The sequence below is a fragment of the Antennarius striatus genome, chromosome 14 (assembly GCF_040054535.1).
Source record: "Antennarius striatus isolate MH-2024 chromosome 14, ASM4005453v1, whole genome shotgun sequence".
NCBI lineage: Eukaryota > Metazoa > Chordata > Actinopteri > Lophiiformes > Antennariidae > Antennarius > Antennarius striatus.
In genome coordinates, this window is record NC_090789.1 from 1,539,675 (window position 1) to 1,560,737 (window position 21,063).

The following is a 21,063-nucleotide window of genomic DNA, read 5'->3' on the forward strand; positions in this document are numbered from 1 at the left end:
GGCAACGACGATTACAAAAAGTTGTAGCCTCTAGAAATATCTAAAGGGATATCACTTATCAAACCGACCAGCATTTCAGATCCTAGCATCTCCCACAGTGATGCTTTGACTTCCAATGCAAAGATAATTGCTTATGTTCAATTTGTGCTCCGGGATACACCGACTCGGAAAAACACGCTTAAGTGTTTGCAGGAGTTTTAATGGCTTGATGCATTTGACTAATTGAATAGAAACTGTCCATAATTCAGCAATTAGAAAGTAAATTGGAGGGAGATATTTTTTGAAGTGATTTGATGGGGATGGTCGCAGGAGTCGGAGTCATGGGGGGGGTCGACATTCCTGCACAGACACACGACTGGTGACACTCAGTCACTCTGCCTCAGTGTTGAAGCAAATTAAGGAAGCCTTGGCAGCCTTTTAATGGTCTGTCACAGTCTAACAGGTTTAGAGCGCTTACAATGGACCCAGGCACTAAGCTCGACAGCTCACGCTTAATTGTTCAGAACCTGTGTGCGTGTGTGTGTGTGTGTGTGTGTGTGTGTGTGTGTGTGTGTGTGTGTGTGTGTGTGTAGAGTCATTTTTTGCCAGTAACTAAAGTCACTGATTCTCATAATGAGGACAGATACGATCCTGCTGGTCAGCCCGTCATTCTGTCTGGTTCGATATAACGAGCGCTTTTTTGAGATGATGATGAACGCCGTGCCAACATCGGCCGTTCCAACTCCAATTGGCCTGTAGTTGTAGAAAAAGCGATCCTAAAAGCCAGGGAATCGGGCATAGTCGCATTCCCATTCGGGCGTTTTGTAGGAAGTTAATTATGTGGGCGTTTCCCTGCAAAATCGAGCAAATTTCCATAAGCCCTCCTCTCACAAACGATACCCAATGCTTGAGCGGCCAGTAATGTACGGAACAGCTTGGTGTCTCAATTTCCAAGTGGTGCCTGAGGAAATCCACAGCAGAAACAAAAACCCTGGTTTTTCGCTCTGTAACCCGGCCTCTGTAATCCGGCCAAACGGTCCACAGAGGACGAGGTGGTGCTGCCCTAAAATCCCCTTTAAACGGTTGGATGTTCTAAGCTGTGTGAACCAGAATATGTTTGACAATCTCCTTTTAATTACGCCTCGAAGAGACGACTCATTCCAAGCACCGTCCCCCGGGCTAAATTAATTACAGAGACAAAGCCCATTCTACTCCATGCCAACGATAAATCATTTTGGATTCTGAGCAATGAGCAACGCTATTCGTTCAAAGGCTAACGACGGAGACCCAGACGTTAAAACCTGGTTTTAACATCTCTCCCTTCAGCGCCACGGATGTCCATCTATCAGAACCTGTTGCCCTTGAATTCATCATTTTTTAATCTTCTCCTGGATGCTATATTTGTTCAAACAAATACCTTGATTGCATCTTGATGCTCACCGTTTAGCAATCCTGAGCAATCTACGGAAGACTAGCCTCAACGACCTCATTCAGGCCATCATCTCCCGACACCAGGCGGGCTAAATGACTGTCATCTGTCAGTGTTTGTGAGTTACGGCTAACGAAGCTAATCACATTGCTAGAGGTTGTGCCAGAGCAAGGCCTGACAAAACAGGCAGATGGGATGGGAGGGTGTTAGGACACACCTCCTGCAAAACGTACCATTTAGCTTGCTTGTTTTTCAACGTCTTCACTTTGTCTTGAACTTTTTTTCATCCCTTTCTGATTATATCTTTTCTCGCAGCGTCCCATGCTGTCTCGGAGACCCAGTAAATCTGCCGATGTGCCAGGAATCCCTACTAGCGGGTTCGTATTGACTGAATGTTTGTCCGGTGTGTGCTCGGCAAGTCTGATGAGGCTTACTCATCTTACTTACTGAGGTTTACTCAGTTTACACCTTCAGATTAAGCCGTGGAGTTTTGCGGAGTGTCGGTGTCCTCAGATAAAACAGGGATAACCTCCTCAAATGTTTTCATTAAGGGAAAAATGTGTTATCTACGCCTGATAAGATGAGAATTCCCCGAGCATACGGACGGCATATGGAAACAGTCAGAGAACCGATTGCTCTCGCGCCGCCTCCCCAGAAGTGGAGTATTTGTTATCCAGCCAATGACGGACTCGGGTTTTGTCCTTTGCAGCACATGTGTAGGTGAGACTGTCTGTATCTGGATATTATGAAGAGAGATGAACTCTGCAGCAGAACATCGACGCAATGCGGGCCGGTCCTCCAGCTCAGGATTCCTCCCCAGTCTTTCCACACACGTCTTGTCACAACAAGACTCAAGTACCACGGGATTTGAGCCCAAGCTCGCTCAATCACGCAAACACAACAACAACATCTGCGTGAACTGTGATTAACTTCGTTATACACTCACTGCAATTAGATCAAGTAGATCACGCAATTCCTACCAGTTGTAGGCGATTAAAGGACATCTTGATTGAGTCGGAAAAATGATTCCTGAGATCACCCAACGTGCGGAGTAAAGACATGAGTAATATCTGGACCCGGGAGATGAAGATCATTAATGCCATGTGGGAAACATCTGGATTTTAAGCACTTTGGAGATAATATGTAACAGTCTGGAGGTCACATGAGGAGCGGGGTCCATTCAGTCCATTACTGCCAATCCGTGATTCAAGACACGTTGATTAATCGCTAATCGATTACTAAAACAAGTGATGATCGCATTGCACTGCAGGACAGTCTCAGAGCATTTGCAATGGGGCTGTTTGCCCTGAGTCAGGCTCTGCAGATGATCGGCTAACTAAATGCATGCTTTAGAGACACTAAGAGGTGCATATCAAATATCCCAAGAGCAGAGTGGAAATTCAATTTACGACGCCTATGCTTTACCTGACATTTTACATCCACCATTATTCCCGTCACCCATAAAGCGGCTCTGTCATACCAATTATTTCAAAGCACCCATTCAGAATGTTTCCTTTTCTTTGCCTTTACTGGTGATGAATTCTCCATAGACTAGAGAAATCAATAATGTTAGGCTTAGGCTATAGGAGTCTTTGCAGCCCATGTGGCCTTAAGTAAGGAATCCAATAACACCGTGTGCAATCATTAGCTTGTCAGGTTTTATTACGTTAAAGTACCTGAAGCCTGGTCCTCTCACGATGGCTGTTATGTAACCTGTTTGGCTAGTTGGTTTTGGGACACAGGGAAGTGAGCTCGGTTGCTAAAGGACATGTTATTGAATAGCTTTTTATCGAAAGGACCGCCATTATTTTTGTCATAATTCTTACACAATTTTTTTTTTTTTTGGGTCGGTAGAGGAATTTTCATCCAAAGTTTCAAAGATTATCCGTGTCAGGTTTCACTGTAACTGACTGGACCGGAATCTTTGCCAGACCGTCAACGGCAAACGAGGCAGTAGGGGGGGAAGGTCAGCGGATTTTATCGCTGGGCAACCGCATAATGATCAATCTCAATAAAGTTCAAGACAATGCATCCAAAAGTTGCTGAAATCAGCATTAACGTAAATATAATGAAGCGGTTTGCCCTCGCGGCCGTCCCTTGAGTCTTACACCTCGACTACGCCGTCCGACCCCGACCTTTACACAACACAAAGAATGTCACTTCCTGCTGTGGAAAATAATGTCGGAAAATCTTTCCACAAACCGGCAAACGTACGTAAACGCATTTACGACAGCGTGTTTGCAGGATAGAACAGAATCCTTCTCCTGACTCCTACGTGACTTTGTCATACCATCCTCTCCCCCCCCCCGAGGGATCTTCATCCCTCCATATTAAGAGTGGAAATGTATCCGCTTCCATTGTAATTACAACCCGACTGGAGGCAAAGCTTCTTCATCTCTGCTGGATTCTTGCTTGCTTTCCTTTTTTCCTTTACTTACCTCTCCCAGCCGGGAGGACGAAGCCGCCCAGCGGGTCTCGGAATTTCTTTTGATTCCGTTGGACAATTTTTTGCATCTAATATTCAAATGAAAATAACAGCAATGACACCGATTTGGCTGCTTTTGAGGGAATGCATTAGTGTGCTTGAGATCCGTCCTCCATATAAAGTAAGCCTTGTATAGGAGAAGCTATAACAATGCAGCCAGACTCGTAGGAACCATTCCTTGTTTACTGTTAGTGTCTGGATTCGTCATCTCCAGGCGCTGTGAAACCTCCTCCAGGCCAGAGTGTTGACTCGTAATGGCCCAGGACAAAGACATAGTGGGCCAGAAATTGCTTTCTGCAGGGATGAAATGAAAGCCGTTGAAAAGAAAACATCCATCTCTGCTGTCCGGAGAAAACAGGCCGGTCGAAGCCAGCAGAGTCCGCTCCGGTTGGGGGATCGACGGTCAAATGACGGCTAGAAATCAATACTGATCTGTAACCGAGACCGGCTAATCGGCTAATGAGTGGGACGCGTTGCCGATGAACATACAGCAAAAACAAAAAAACAGGTCAGGCAACAAAGAGTTAGAAAAGAACACTTGTCTCTTGTCTAATAGCTCCTGACACACCAGATGTGCACTTCCTGGCTCATTTTACTCTTCATAATATATTACATCACATGGTGACGAGTTTGCCCTGCTTCCACAGTACCGTCTACTAAGATAAGAGCAAATCTCAACCACAAAGGCGGTGCTTTATCCGTCTAATGTTTGATTAACTAATTCACTGCCAGTGCTTTTTAGCAATCGATTGCTTTTGGTAGACTTTCTGCAACGCTCTGGACATTTATCGGTGCTTTCTTTCTGTTCTAGACCTATCTCAAGATGCTTCGCTTAGAGCGACTCCACCAGACCGTCCCCCAGCCTTCCCCATAGAAAAACGTGATTGACATCTGTAGACGTCATTGGTCACTATCAAAGAAGCCGGTTTTCATGGTGTGCTTTGGTCTTCCCATTTTCCTACTTAAACAATCGCTGTACTTCTGACATGTTTAAATCTCTCTGATCCCTGAAAAGAATTCCTTTGTGCTGGCGCCACACGTGAAGCAAATTCTTTGCGTGTCTTGCAGAGTTTTGTGTGGAAAACTGAGGAGAGGTCAAGAGCAGAAGGCAGCCACTGGCAGAACCGGGGGCATCTGGAGGAATTAACAACCAGGTTCCGCTCTGTTAGACAGTATTTACAAGCAGGGGTTGATTTTTTTAAGTTTTCTAGATTAAAGAGCGGATTTATCTTCGCGCTGATTTCTGAGCCTGTTTTGCAGCAGCATGCCACCATGTAATATACCATAATTAGTGTTCCTCCATCCTTGTTGACTGACTAGAGGTCAAGTGTTCATGACCATACAAAATAGGACAGGGGTAAGAAAAGGCAGGAAGAGGGGTTCCTGATGAGCGATAAGTTCAGCGAGGGGCCAAACTGAAAACACAAACTGAAGGGTATTTCACCACAAAGGAGGTCAAACTTATTTTCTGTGTGAACAGAAGCACAATTGGAATTGTTCTGCGGGTGAAAGACAGCTAATTGCCGAGTTTGTACTCGGGTCATTGCGTGCCGTTGCTTAAGTTAGTGATGTTGTGAACTGTTTCTGAATGCCAATATTTCTCCAGGGTATTAAGAATTTCCAGGACTCCAGAAATTCTGATGCAGGAATCTTTTGAGAGTTTTTTATGGTCACTTTGATGACCAGACACCGAGGCCCCATTCCAATTCCCTCTTGGCCCGACCCCTCCATACTGAGCGCTCCTGTGAACGTTGGTGTGTCCCATTTCTTTAGGGGATCGAGGGGTTATGGTCATCTAGCCCTCCAGATGGGTCTCTGAAGGAAGATGGAGCGGTAGAAGAAAAATCCCAGAATGCTTTGAGAACAGACGCAGAAAAAATGAAAGACGGATGCCTTCCTATTAAAAGACGGGAAATATTTTCAAAATTAACCATGAAAAATGTTTAAAATTCATAAGAATACCTGATTAATGTGTAACTGAATCAATGCAACACCCACTAAATCCTCTATTTTAATCCACTTTTGGTGTTATTTACATCTATTCTTTTGTTCTGTCCTGAATATGAGGTCATATCCCTAACTTGTTGTTAATGACTAGCCATAACTAATCAAAAACTAGTTGATAACAGTAACATTGTACAGAACCATAACACTTTTTGTGTTTTCAAGGGACGTTGGAGCAAACCAGGAATTGATCCCATTCCCAGCAGGAAAATATTCTGCTCTGGAACATTGAGACCCAACTGTGAAAATTCTGAACCAGAATGGAACTGATGACGTGACGAGTGACGTCAAGTTTCCTGGACGAAGAGTTCAACCAAAAACCTTCATAACTCTGTTTTGAGGGGGCATTAAAAAGGGTCACAACGAGGAACTGGGATAAGAGTTTAAGAGAGGCGAACAAAATAGGTTCTTGCCAGTTTGGCTTTTGGCAAAATCCACAAAGTTGGGTCAACACCACCAAAAGAGTTGAGCTCTGTGTGCAATGCTATTGATAGTCATTACCGGTTTCGCAGGATGTGGCAACGAGGCAAAGAAAGCACCACGGTGTTCCCAAAATCATACGCCAGAGTAGAACCGCAGCCACAATGTTTGCGTCTTCCTCCCGGAATGGTTTCTCTTCTCACTTCCTGTTTGCGCACCCCTGCTTCTCTTCACCGTAGGTGTTGGGCAGCGACGTCGAGGACGGGTTTTAATGGTGCTGTGCGTTAGTGATGACGACAGCACACCTTGATATCTTATCTGTCACTTCCTTTATGTCCCAGGAATGCTGTGTGCAACCAGGAGAAAAACCTACAATGATGATTATCATATCGAAATCCAATCCAATTTCTTCACTCGTTGCATGAAAGCCCTTCAGGGGAGTCTCGACATGTTGGCAAACACGCCGCTGGGGATTGTAGCGGTACGCATAAAGAATTAAAGAATGGAGTCATAATGGAAAAGAAGAAATAGTCAGTGTGAACAGGAAGAAATAAAGAGTTTTAAACCTGCCAAATACTTGTTTCCAGCTCTGTTGCCGTGACAGGAACATGACGACACTAACATTCCTCAATTTGGCCCTAGTCGCAAGTCACACCCCGAACATCACATTTGAAAACCAGATCACACCAATAATGTCAAATCAAATGGATTGCAGAACAGAAATTAATTCCAAGGATAATGGCAAGGGACGCCATCCAAAAGTGTTTCTACCTCAATTAGTCTCTCATCGCGTTGTGGAAGCAAATGATGAATGAAAGAAAAACAAATTAAGTTGCGGAGAGTGCTGGGGAGGAGAGGGTAGAATGAGAGGAAGAGATAAAGCAGAGGAAGGAATGGGATGTTCGCGGGGATTGAAGGGAGGACTGTGGGAAACAGACCGGAGAGGAGTGGTAGAACCGGGAAAGAGAGGGAGGAGGAGAGTTCCTTGTGTGGACAAGATGGTCAGATAAACCGCTAATGGACACCAGAGGAAAAGATTAGGAAAGACTATTCCAGGAGATGAGAACGGTAACAAGCTAAAACAGTTAGCAACAGAGGCGTTAGCTGTACTCACAGCAGTATGGGCGGAGTAGTAGGCGGGGCCTTGGGTCCCTTGACCACCGCTGCTACTGGTGGTCCAATGACAGCCAAGACTCGGCCTCCGGAGCGCCACCTGTCTGCTGTGGACACCTGAAGTAGGCTGGTGGGCAGGAAAGACGGGAACAAAAAGGAGCAAGGGGTCGGGTTGAGGAAAGGGAATGAGGTTAGTCCGGGTGAACGATGGAAAAGAGAGGGAGTGCAGTGACAAATGTTACTGTCTAGAACATAAATAACACAACCGCTAGCAGCCGTCAAGCAACGGGCAAGTACCGACAACGGACTGCCTGCTAAACGACCCGCATCCAAAGGGAACGCAGGACGCGGTGTTGATCTAAAATCTCCATCAAGATTGTTCTCACACTTTATTTTCACTGGTTTGCTTCATCCCTCTGTATATCCAGGCGCCAGATGTTGTGAAATATCCCTCCGTCACAGTCCACATGCGTCCTTTCAGAAGAATTGCTGATTGGTTTGATAAGATTCTTGGATTACGAGGCGGGCAAAAGGCTTCCCGTCGTGGCGCGATGCTTTGGGTTTCGCCGAGGTCCAGGAAGCACAGGGCTGAACGCGCTGACAGGACGGATTATGCGGCTCTAAGACGGGTTAACCGAGCTGCCATGAGCCACTGGAGCACAGAGAAGATGTAGGCCACACCAGGAAGGAAGGCAGATACACCACATTTCAACAAAAACACACAAATACGAATAAATACCAATTGTTGTTTGTTTTATCCTGCAGTGTCTCGACAAATCAGACGCATTTCTAACCTGATGATTTTGATACAATCAACAATCGATATACATTCACACACACATATGTGTACATACAAGTTTATATGTATATATACACACATATATTTATACATATATACATGTATATGGATATATATGTGATTACAATGTGCCCTCGTTCCAGGAACCACACGTGAATAACGAATTCTGTGATATAGCAACAAACTATCTTATTTGTGGTAATTTAAAACAGTTATGAACCGTCCCCATACCTATATCTATATATACATATATATAAATGTAAAGGATTCTACATATACAAGGTATACATATGTACATACATACACACTACACATATATGCAAGTATATATGTATATATAAATACGTAGGTGGATATGTTCATGTATACATGTATACAGTATATACTGTACATATATACATACACATAAAAGTATATACGTGTATGGAAACATTGATACGTATACACATATATATAGACATATATTTGTATGTATATGCAAATATACATTAATATACAAATATACATGAATGCACATATATACATATACATGCATAAATACAAACACAGACACACACACACATATATACAGTATAATTGCTGTTCTGATCTTTGTGATTCAGATTTCTCTCCTTCCATAAAAACATGCTGCGTGAAACATGACGTAACCTCAAGACCATTTGGTTGTGATTTAATTTACATTTCTGACTGGTGTGCAGAGCCAAGTCCAGGAACCTCGCATGGAGCCCAGCTGTACATCACTCGTGAGCATTAACAGACACATTTAGACCCAGTTGGATTTCCAACGGGGTCAGGGGTCATCCCACACAGACGATACGGTGGGGATGGGGGTGCTCTGGCAGTAATGCGGACTCACAGCTGTGCTTAGAAAGCTTGCCAGTCTCATTTCTTCATCGTTGCAGAACCGGAGGGGGAAATGTAAGCCAAAGTTCAACATAATGCACACAATATATAAGGACAGGTTTAGGGCTCATGCTAATATAAAGCAGGAGGAGGCGGTTTCCCCCGAAGCAGGATAAATGCGTTTGTAAAGCGCAGGGTCCATGAAGGAGCACAGATGGGGCCCAGCGGTGTCGTAAAACTGTAGGTCGTTTGTAAAGATCTGATTTAGAATCAAATGGCATCGAAAATGGAAAAGTCACTCGCAAGGAAACAAAAATCTTTCATTTTTTCTCTATATATACAATATACTATAATAACTAGTTGATAACAGCAGCAGCAGGCTTGTATACAACTGGAATACAGTAATCCCTCGTTACTCACGGTTAATGCTTACAAGGACCACCTGCAAAAAACAAAATTACACGGTAGAGTAATGAATTATTTATTCTACTATTTACTGTAATTTAAATGTTATTGAATATTTACTGATATTAAACCACCTTATATCTCTATTATTCCCATACTCATAGACTAGAAAGGTGTTTCTTGAAGACACGGAAGTGCGTCGAGTTTCATTAGTCTTGGAACGCAGGGCACTTCCGAGTGCTGTCAGCCAATAGAATGCGCGTATCATGTGACAACCTACTAAAAATCCGCGATGCAGTGAAGCCGGACATCTTGAAGCGCAAACAAGCGATGGATTACTGTACTTCCACAGATGAGCGGCCCTGGGATTGGGTCTAAGTCATGGGGTTAAAAACGTGGGAGCTGTGGGTGGGCAGGATACGCTATCCCAACAACACATCAACGTTCACCGCCACAACTCACTGGCGCAAGTTATCGAGCACTATCAAGACGTTCTTGCCCTATTATACAGCCCCTGTTGAAGTCAGAAGGAACAGCCCCAAGTACGGAACATTAAGCTGATACTTCAACACAAGTATTCACCAGTTCATGGAGTTTAAGTGCCGCCCCAAGCCTTGGAGCGAACTCCATCAGTGTTATAAATGAAGCTTATTCAGCCAAAGTGCAGGCATTTACAGTTAATGCATGTATGCAGAGGTGTTTTAGCGCCGCTTCATCTCAAGGGAGAGCGGATTTTTTAAAATACGTTTCATGCAAAAACACAATAAGAGTCATTGATAATAGCACGATGAGGCTGGGATGTTATGCTGCATGAACGACTGGATCTTCCCCGCCCTTCGTTCTGCAGGGGCAGAGCCGTGTTTTCACATGAGGCTGTAATCTGAGCGCCTCCACATTCCTCCGCTGGAATGCATGATTGGTCCCCAAACCCAGATTCATGTCACAGACTTTCAGCAGCTCATCAGAGAGCAATGCTCAGGCCATATTTCTCCATTTTATATAAAGGCCAATCAGATCTGGTTGCACGGGGCTTTTGTTCTTGCGAGGGGGAATATCGCACATGCGGGCAAGTCGGGGTGAGCTTGTATTTATGTGTCCGTTTGGGATGAAGTTGATTTACTTGGAATTGACCGAGGGGAATGACGAGAAAGAAAAATATTGTAAATCATATCCTCTATGTGCGTGTATGTGTGTGTGTTTTATCTTGTTTTTCTATCTTCGTGAGGACCAATGAAAACTGTTTTTTTTAGTGGGGACATCTTTGCAGATTGGGTTCATTTAGCGTTTTAAATACATGAATATTTAGTTTTAGGTTTTTAGAAAGTTAGATTAAGTTTAAATAAGAAACTCATGCACTTACTTACCCATGAAGTTGGACTTCTTTATGTGTAATAGCATCCAAAAATACCAAGTTTTAAACTGCTTTGAAACATAACCCATAAATTGGGGTTTCCGTTAGGAGGGGGTTGTAACTTTAGCCCTTTTGCCTTGGGAGATTGGTTGAATTTGCTGTTAGCAGTTCATTCTTTAGTTAAAAAAAAAAAAAGCTGAATCTGAGACAATATCAACGGCAGCATCTTTTCAACACCGTCTTATTTCCTCTCTTTAAAAATAACATGTCTAACATGTTTTGGCGTGAACAAGAAAATTCATCCGCCGCGCTTGTTCAGATGAAATGATAGGATATCCAGTCTTAAAATGGGGCAACAAATAAAACTCTTAAAATGTCTTGTGAAACCTTGAGGAAGCATTTCTCTGCTTCACATTCCATATAAATCACCTTTTGGATGAGAATACACACCACAAACGGAGAGACCTGCATTATTTTCTCCATGCAAGAAGAAATTTGTAAGTACATCCACAAGCGAGGACGATATCAGTAACATCTATTATTAAACATGCAAGTCGAGGGGGTTGATGCTTCAGTTTCAGCTGTGATAAAGTTTATGGAGGTTGTGGCTCCATTTATACATCAGGATGAACCGGAGAATAGTGCCTCTGCTGAGTTCATATTTCTGCGGTTAAGTGATTTCCTCCCTCTCCCTGGTGAAACTGAGTGGCTGGAGGTGTCACCTTCGAGAATGACGGCGCTCCGACTCCTCATATGGGAGCGTTATCTTTAAACACGACGCAACACTAGAAGGTATCCGAAGCAAGGGTCAAACTCAGTTCGATTTTGTCTGACAAAGGGTGTTTTAGCTGCAGTGGTTTATTCAGATACGGAAAGCTGTGTAAATCATTACGAATACAAATAAATTGTACATTTACAGTTTTTTTAGAATACAGGAAATTTAATTTGGTGGTGATTTTTTTAGTGATTAGCTGCAGAAAAAGAAAGATGCTTCTCCCACATTCACTGTGAACACAACATGACCCTACTATATCTCTATGATGAAACTGCCTCGTGAGGTTCCGTCTCAACAATAATTTGATCACACAAACAATTCCTTGCTTTCCAGGAAGCATTTCTACCATAAAATCTCCAACAAAAATGGGGTCTGTTAAGAGTCGTAGAAGCAGCTGTGGCTTATTGCTGAAACATCAGATTGGTTCACTGTTAGAAAAAGCTTAATAAGAAAATGTCTTTGTGGCGCTCTGTGAAATCCTACCGTTTTATGGCTTCGGCGTGGTTTGTTGGTGTCCTCGCACAAAAGCCCAAGGGTAACAGTTTGGGTTCGGTTCTGTTTTTTTTTTTACTCTAAGTGTCACTTTTTTCTCAAAGTACAACACTGGCTAATAGTCTTGTCTGTTTCCTTTCATTTCAACTCATTTTCTGCTCATCCTGAAGGCCCAACTGATATCAGATACCTGGTAAGTCTAAAACGCTATACCTATAACAGATCAGTATCCCAGCGTCCTGTTTGCGTTCATATCTAGCTCACGTTCCCTTCTGGTTCAGGATCGCCTTAAAGGTAAACCTCGGCTTACGACGTTTCGCTCTCGATTATACGTCAGTTTCCAAAAAATAAGACTCATGTTTACGTCCTTTTACTCAACTTTACGTCTGTCTGACACAAATATTGGAATCATAAGATCACTAGTAAACCATTAAAAGTGCATAATGTTACTGTACAATAAATCAGAATAAAACATATAATATTATATTATTAGCCCGTAGCAACTGCTGTGACCTGCGATAAGAAGCAGCTGAAGACAAGACTGCAATGATTTTTCTAGACTATATTAAAAAATAAGATTTAATTGTTTGTAATCTTCAAAGAGATTTGTATTAAGAAAATATTGAAAATGTATAAAGTTTAATACAGAACTGGGAATGGTTATCTTCAGTTTAGCCTGGAGACGAGTTAATTTGACTTATGGAGCCAATTAGCAACGTAGTCCAAGTACACTTGTATCCTATGTGATACGGGCACATGGAGAATAATAGACAGCCTACTCCACTGGTGTAGAACTTATTCCAAACCAATAAAACGACCAGAAATGAGGTTCCTAACGTGACAATAAGTGACTGAGTAACAGAGCGCTGAAGCCTTGTTGAAATGAAGGTTGAGATGACTGGTTTAAGGGAAAGAGGCTTCAACACAAAGACCAGGAAAGTCATCCAGATGGCATTAGTTAGGGAATATTGTCTTCAAGAGGCTCCTCCATGCCTGGTTGTTCCATTTGGCTTTCAATGAAAGAGACGCAGCTTTCCTTTGGCGTCCTGATGACTGACTTCCGAGAGGCTGCATTGCGTGAAATAGCCTCTTCTGTACGCGTCACTTCAACTCCCTCACACAAGTCAGCTTCCTGCCACCAAACACACAAGCTGTGCCCGTCAATACTGGCAAAACACAATGGACGGCAGTCCGGGTGGGTTCTGTGGGTCACTAGGAGACAAGTATACAATTTCACAGATCACATGGGTCCACCAGCCTTTCAACGGCCACATTCACTCAGAACCAAGGCAAATCAATGTCTGGACATGTGATGTCTAGTTAAGAGGGACGTCTGTTAGAAAAGGGGAAGGAGTGGGTGATAAAGAACCTACCCCCTTATGCCTTCATGCTCAGTAGCACCAGGGGCAAAGAGAGCTGGCAAGGCCAAAAAAGCCACACCTTGTCTGTTTCCTCTCTTTCACCTTCTTTTCATTTCCACTTCTAATAAAAATGTAAGAAAACTCCTCTGCGATCTCAGATAAGAGTCTGGAGGGATACTGACTAGGTGGTAACCAAGGCAACTGGGTCAGAGGGTGACTTTACAGGCAGGATGGCTGACAGCCACTCATACAAACAGTATGCTACTGTACTTGGGGTCAGCTGCGCTCGGTTTAGAGTGTGTGCTTTGATTAAGAATTCCGCGCTGCCCTCGCTGTGACAGGAATCCCCACAGAAACTGTTCTGACCGATCTGTTTAGAGCATCTGCTTTAGTCTCCAGAAATGAACAGGATATATCATGTGCACAACATCAAACACGGTTATTTCAAAGTAGAGTACAAGACTGGTCAAAGAGACAGTGTTTACTCCCCAACAAAGTGTGGAACAAAGGGAACGGATTGAGAAGCAAAGATTCTGGGGGGTACATGAAGTGGACAGAAGGAAGGATATTATCCTGAGTGAGTCTGTGAAGAATAAAAATATCACCTTTCAGCCCTTCTCTCTAGGCGAACATCGCTATCTTCCAAATAAGTAAGGATTGTGTTTGTGTTTAGATAAATTGTGTGTCTGTTGTTGCTAAGAAGCAGTTACAAAACTTCAAATTAACCCCTTGCAGGAAGCTTGAGTAAAGACTTGGGGGGGTAACCTGACAAAGTCCTGCAACGGAATCCTTGGAAGAACAATCCAGCCCATAAAGTTTTACGCTTTAAGATGGAACTGAAATATATATCTGATTAATGAAAGACTCATTGATCACATCCTGGGAAGGGGATGCATTGTAATTGTCAGTTTTTGTGTGTTCATCTGTCCGTCAAATAGTCCACCAAATATCTTCGCAACCGTTGCAGATAAAAAGTTGAAACAGAAAGCACATGACTCAGGCAGCAAAAGGGGTGAAAATGAGATGATGACCTTGACATTACGAAAACTGGGTGAAGGTCAAATTTCAACTTTTGTACACTCACGATAGAAAGACGAGGGAGAAGGCCAGTGAGAGTAAGACCATAGACCAAAGCCAGTGCTTTGATGTACCTATGCTTTGATTTACCCTGACCTATGAAAGTAGGTCAAAGTAAAATTTTGAATCCAGAGACTGCAACATCCCATGACTTACCCTGACCTACCCTGAAAGTAGGTCAGGGTAAAAAAATTTAATTCAAGGTTGTTGCGGGATGTTGCAGTCTCTGACGGCCTTGGTTCTAGTTACCAATTTTAATGATTGCTAAGTAAGTTTTTGAGAAACAGCCCCTCTGAGATCAAGAACTACCTACTTTTCCTGCTTCGTATGTTTGTGCGTGAATTCCTAAAGGCTAGCAGACTAGAACGGGTCTGGGGCTCGGTTCAAACTGGGTTCAAAACACATCATTAACTTGATGCAGGTCTTCCTTTTGAAGGTTTCCTTAAGCACGGCCATCTGGGACCAGAACCTGGTCATAGTCCCAGAAGTTGCTGGAGGGATTACTAATCTCGTCTGGGAAAAAGGTATGCTGGGAAATGGACTTCTGAGGGAAAGAGGGTGGACGATTGGAAAGGAAAGGAAAGGAAAAGAGGGAGTATTTGTGCATCTATTGTGAAACAGGAAGTGAAAACATTCAGTAATTTATGGATGTTAAAAAGTGAGGACTGTAAAAATCGTACATTGACATTGGAACACCGGCACCAAACGCACGTCCAGGTTGTTAACAACAGTCCTGACAGGTTGTTAATGTCTGCTGGTGGACTCCACAGCTCTGGATTCTGCGTCTGAGTGGATCACACCTCCACACCTCCACGTCAGTCCACTCCTTCCTCACGTATGCTTTTTATACGCCCACTCCTCTGGCGGTGTCACCTCGCCTTTTCGCCTCCTTCTGTCAGCGTCTCTCTTTCTCCCCGTCTTTGTTTCGGCATGTCTTTGTGACTCCCTCCGTCTCCTTCTCTCTCTCCTCGGCTGTAGGGGTGATGGATGCCTCTGATTGCCTCAGGCCTCTGAGTCCTGCACACTAAATCCCGCTCTGTGCCATTAAAACAACACCTACACAAGCAGAAATAGCCACACATGAACAGTAAATGATGGGAATGGCCAGAGCCAGGGCAGAAAAAACTGCATTTCATGAAGAATAAATCTGTCATTAACACAGCTGGCTATTTATTATAGCATGATAGCCTGTCATTAGCATCACTAACTACCCTTTGCTAACAGATATTGCTACATTAAACTTGAAGTAAATGTCGATTGGAGAATCTATTGGCGATGGACTAGTTTGGCCCGACATCACTATATTGGTCTGATTTGGATGAATTCAATTATTGGACATCAGATTCATGGAAGATAAATAAACATTGGGGGTATTTTTTAATACCCCTGCCCCATATGCAAATCTGAGCTGGACGCTGGACGCCAAGGATGCTAATATCATCGGAAGCAAGCAAACCTTATGAACTGTGGTCTGGCTCATGGAATTCTTAAAGCAGTAGGGAGTTGGAAATAATATATAATGTCTAATGTCTTTGCACAGATGCTAGCATTTACATCACGCTACTCAAACACTCTGGTGCAACCGTATCCCTCGTAATCCCGATTCAGAGCACAGAATTGTTGGAAAACTTTGTTCGCGTAATCCGAAACGATAATTCAGACTCAAAATGTCTTTGGTGATTATTGCCTCCTCCGGGGACTTCATTATTTAGTTTGATTTGTTTGTCTAGTTTCAGAGCAGGATCGTGCGGAAACGTCTGGCCTGATTTTCCTTCAGCTTGGCGGAAGGGTGTAACACGGACCATCCAAGAAGCCATTAAATCCAAGCGGATCCAAATCACAGGGTGGATACAGAAATGATTTTCACTTCACAAAGCTCTGGAAAGCAGCTGAAGAGTCAAAGAATAAAACACTAGAGTCAAACAAATTGAAATGTTTTATCTTAATATTCCACAGCACTTATTTCATACAGTGAATAAATGTGCCAAGATTTTCCCGACCTACAGGAAGGAGCCAGAAAAGGTAAAATGTGCCGATAAACATCCATGACTGGGCAGGGGTAAGTAATATAGCGCTAACATAGCATGTTTCCAGACCCCAGACAAATAGAAATACGCAAAGAAACGAACAAACAACCCCAAACCATCCTGCTAACGATCAAACATTAAACCCAAGGCCGATGAGGACGGGCTCGCATCACGTCTTCCTCTCTTCTTCTTCTTCTTTTGCAGCGTCCTTGGCTTCCTGTTCCCTCCAGATGGGCCCTGGGTACTGCAGCATCTCTCAGGATGACGTGGACCTTTAGCTCCCACTGCTATTTCTAGGCCAGACCCACCCCCCACCCCCACTTTAAACCTTGAAGGAACCTGATACCACCTTCAAATGTGTACATCTGTCAGGCTTTGTGCATCGGTAGTGAAAGTTCAGCGGAGGGAATCTGTTGCCTTTTACGAAAGATGAAAGAGGACGGATGAACTTGTGCGGAACGTTGTTTGCTTACATGTGGTGGAAAAAAACCTGGCAAACTTCAACAGCGAGTATCTGCTGGAAGAAAGCCACGCAACACAAAAGGACGAACAAATAAATCGTGCAGGCTAACGCAAACATTCGTCAGATGAATGACAACCCCGAAGGGCGTAGGTCAAAGAACGGACAGAAAACTGCGTTCCTACGCTCTTCTCCAAACCTCGAAATCTCTTTTTTTGTTGTTGTTTTGCCGTCTCTGTCAAATCCCGACGGAGGTTGGAAATGAAGAATTAAGACAAGAGCACGAGAAAACAAACCATGTTGCCACCAAGTCAGCGAACACTGCAGACCTCCAATAACAACACTTCTTCATAAAAGTCTATTTTCTCCGCACACTGTCTCCACATGATGTTATCATTTTTCTTTAAATTCAATAAAGTTTCTCTCACCACTCGGAAGAAAACTGTATAGTTTGGAGACGAGCGGCCCGCTCAGTGCGAGCTTCAAGCCCTTATGAGGACGCCTTGTGCAATAAGACTTACTGAAATGCTGAGAAGGTATTGCTTGGAGGAGTCGTTATGAGCTCAGATCATTATTAATCCTTGGGTTTTGTTTTGATTTCCACTAAAGAAGGACACACAATTACCTGCTGAGTAAAGGAGGCCGACTTTTTCCTATAGTTTAGAAACTCTCGCAATCGCCCTCTTTCACATTTGCATTCCCAGCTGCCTTTTATGTCTGGATCTGCAGCCTTGCTTGAGAGCAGGGTTAGCGACCGTGAGGCCCAGGCAAAGAAAACACTTGAGATATCCTGGCCTCAAATATTTACAAAAGCACATTCAAAGGCCGGATTTTCACCTTTCAGTACGATGTTTTGCAGCCTGTTTCCAAAAAAACCAGTATCTCTTTTATCGTGAATTTGAAGTACGAGACTCTTCGGTGAAGTTTTTACCCTCCTTTTAGCGCTGCATATTCTCCTTTAATACGCAATGGCAATGAGCACCTTTCAAGTGGGCAAAAATTGGTCTAGTCCACCTGACAGTCTCTCTATCGCTTGTTCAATGCATGAATGACAGGAAGTGAGGGATTACAGTGTGGGGGGGTGTGATCCTGCCAGTCTGCACCCCAGCGAAGCATAACAGGGTCCGCATGTAGAGTCATGAACGCATTCCTCCCTAGACCGGTGACACGGGAGGGACATGTTGGAACATCGCCAACCCCAACGAGAAGAGTTGACAGCTCCGAATGGAAGACGCTGTGATCCCGGTGCTCTACTCGTCGGATAAAAGTGGCTTTTCCCGTTTTTGTTTGCAAACTGGGGGGGCTCCCGCTCCTCAGAATGTTGACGTGAAGAAAGGATTTAGAGGTTATATAAACCGGTCGGGGAAACGTTGAGCCGTCGTTGGGAAGCCGGAACCCAGAACTCTTCGTCTCCCTGCCTAGGTCTTAGCTTCACTGGCATTATCTAACAAAACAGTTATGGAGGATGCAGTTAAAAGGCTTTAAAGCACTTATGTGAGGAAGTAACTACAGCACTAGAACTTGTGTGAATGCAGTAATTAATTAAGTTAATGAAGTGCTTGCACTCAAGTGCCTTGTGGCATAAGTCCTAGTCCTCTGTACCGAGCGCAGCTTCCCTCCCGCTGCTGCACAGACATGAGAACACGATTCTCTGGAAGACCAAAACGAGCATAAATCACAATGCGTGAAAATGAAAATGCGATGTCACGAGTCACGTCGCGGCAGCCAATCAGAGGCCACAGGTTGGGCCGTATCGCCGCTATGTGTTATGCAAGCCGAAAGGGAACGTGCTAAAAAAAAAAGTGAACGCCGTTCCGTGGTGGAAGAAATTAAAGTGACGTCCTGCTCCAGCTGTCATCTCCCAGAGGCCAAATGATTTGGTGCACATTGGTTCACCAACATTCAGCAAACGCCACACCAATAGTGAATCAGAGGAGCAGCAGGGAGGGTACGCCCAGGAGGAATACCCCCGCTTCCAGATTGTTCCCGATGTTCACTCCAGCCCCGTTTTGCAAGTTTCCTTTCAGATCATTTGGAGGTTTTGTCTTATTTTGCTGCACTTCCCTGCAATGCACAACTGAACCGCTCACACTGCAGCATGCGTCCTCAGTGGGCAGCGACCACGCAGGCCAACTGCAGATGACAGATTACAAATTCCACATGTTCCACACCCTGTTTTATAAAGCCTTTCAAGCTGTGAGGAAGTGGGGTGGTCCGGTGCCAGACTAAATTTACTGAAATTACTCATAGGGCATGTGTGTAGCTGCATCTGAGAGTGTGTGTGTGTGTGTGTATGTATGTATGTGTGTGTGTGTGTGTGTGTGTGTGTGTGTGTGTGTGTGTGTGTGTGTGTGTGTGTGTGTGTGTGTGTGTGTGTGTGTGTGTGTGTGTGTGTGTGTTGGGGCCATCATGCACAGGAGAAATAATAAATACCACAAGCCGGCTCTGGACTCCAAACCATAACCCTCGCCTCGTGATCCCAATCAGACAAACATCGGATCCTCAAACCTCTTTCCGCACATCTTATCTCCCCCGGGAGACAGACAAGAGTCATTTCTTTTGACAGCTGGCATGAACAAAAAAAATGGGATGACAGGATAAGGGTGGTGATGATATAGACGACAAAGTCAAGTGAAGAGTCGGGGAGGAACAAGGGGCCCCTTAAGAGAGATCCAAAATCGGGATTCCTGTTGACGACGTGTTTATCTGTCACCGCAGCGAAGAAACACCCAGACAACACAAACAAATAAATATCATGATTTACCAGCCGTCACACAGTATTGGTATTCCTGCAGCGACTCGTTTATCCTTTCTTGGCTTCCTTTGTCCCTTCTTTTATTGCTCTTTTACTTCATTTTGTCCTGTTTTCTCCTTCCCTTCCTACCCACCTCTTCTTTTATTAATTTATACTTCTCCACCAGTCCACCCTTCCTTCCTTCCTACTTTTCCTTTTTCCTGCCATCCTATCATCCTTCCTTTCCTTGTTACCCTTCATTCCAACCTACCTCTCCTTTTTCCTTCCTTTCGTTCTTACCTTTCATTCCTACCTACCTTTTGTTCCTTTCTTCCTTTCTACCTTTCTTTCCTTCTTTCCTTCCTTCCTACCCTTCCATTTTTATTCCTTCCTATATTCTTTCCTTTCCTTCTTACCTTTCCTCCCTACCTGCCATCTCTTCTTTCCTTCCTTCCTGTATTTCCTTCCTTCCTACCTACCCTTCTCCAACATCCAAACCACATTAAATCAGATGACTAGCAGCGATGCTACACCCGGATGAACTTCATCTGAGGCATCAATCTTTCTAATTCTGTTAAAGATTCAAATAAAAACACTTGGGTATTTCCACAGTAATGGTTTTGGTGAACACACTAAGTTCTGGAAATTCCTAATAGGTTTATTCTTAGAAGCTTTCTAGCAACGCTCAACTTAGAAACAACAAGAGAAAAATGCAGCGTTAGCTTCCTGCTCTGGAATTTGACCTGGTTTGACCAAATCACCCCAACACAACGAGGCCAGAGAGCACATTAACTTACACCCTGGAAGCACAACTGGAGCTCCTAGCAAACAGCGAAAGTTGGCAACATGAGCTGGCCTTCACAGCATGCCTCGGCACCCCCCACTTCACTGGAGGGGCGAAGGTCCGAGACACCAGGTCAAGCTATGACTGAGTTAAGCAAAGGTCGTAAGGTGAGGAAACCAAAACCATGCATCTAATCTCCCCTGCATAAATGTAGGAATCCATGACCTCCAGTTAGTCACGCAAGAAACAGCAGAGAAAGACACGTAAATGCCAAGAACCGTTGACGATAGAGAAAGAACTGCGTCAGGGGGACCGGATGAGATAGGGGCGCCTTCGCCAAATAAATGAAATCAATGGAAAACCACAAGAACACGCGTCACGAGAGAGGAAGCTGTGCAAAAGGCAACGAAGCACACTGTAAGAGTCCGGTTGAGTGGGACACGGCCATGAACATGAGCCGTGAAACGTCCTGGAGGTGGAGACGGACGGCAGGGATGCCTAATGTGACTTTCATTAATGATGCAC

At 44.0% G+C, this 21,063-nt stretch overlaps 1 protein-coding gene and 2 long non-coding RNA genes across 4 annotated transcripts in view; 2 read left to right on the forward strand and 1 right to left on the reverse strand.

The window, feature by feature from the left end:
- The window catches only part of rbms3 (RNA binding motif, single stranded interacting protein), a 166,132-nt gene that overhangs the window by 125,470 nt on the left and 19,599 nt on the right, over positions 1-21,063 (reverse strand). For both annotated transcript variants that reach the window (XM_068332305.1, XM_068332307.1), the window contains exon 3: positions 7,432-7,557. In XM_068332305.1, coding sequence (XP_068188406.1) covers positions 7,432-7,557 — 126 coding nt within the window. The remainder of the gene's footprint in view (positions 1-7,431; positions 7,558-21,063) is intronic.
- On the forward strand, positions 1,640-6,881 carry LOC137607439 (uncharacterized). Its single transcript, XR_011037977.1, has 4 exons — positions 1,640-1,785; positions 4,705-4,827; positions 4,962-5,047; positions 6,063-6,881. It is a non-coding gene; the product is annotated as an uncharacterized lncRNA (long non-coding RNA).
- Positions 10,434-17,399, forward strand: LOC137606950 (uncharacterized). The gene is made up of 3 exons (XR_011037939.1): positions 10,434-10,553; positions 12,266-12,288; positions 16,264-17,399. It is a non-coding gene; the product is annotated as an uncharacterized lncRNA (long non-coding RNA).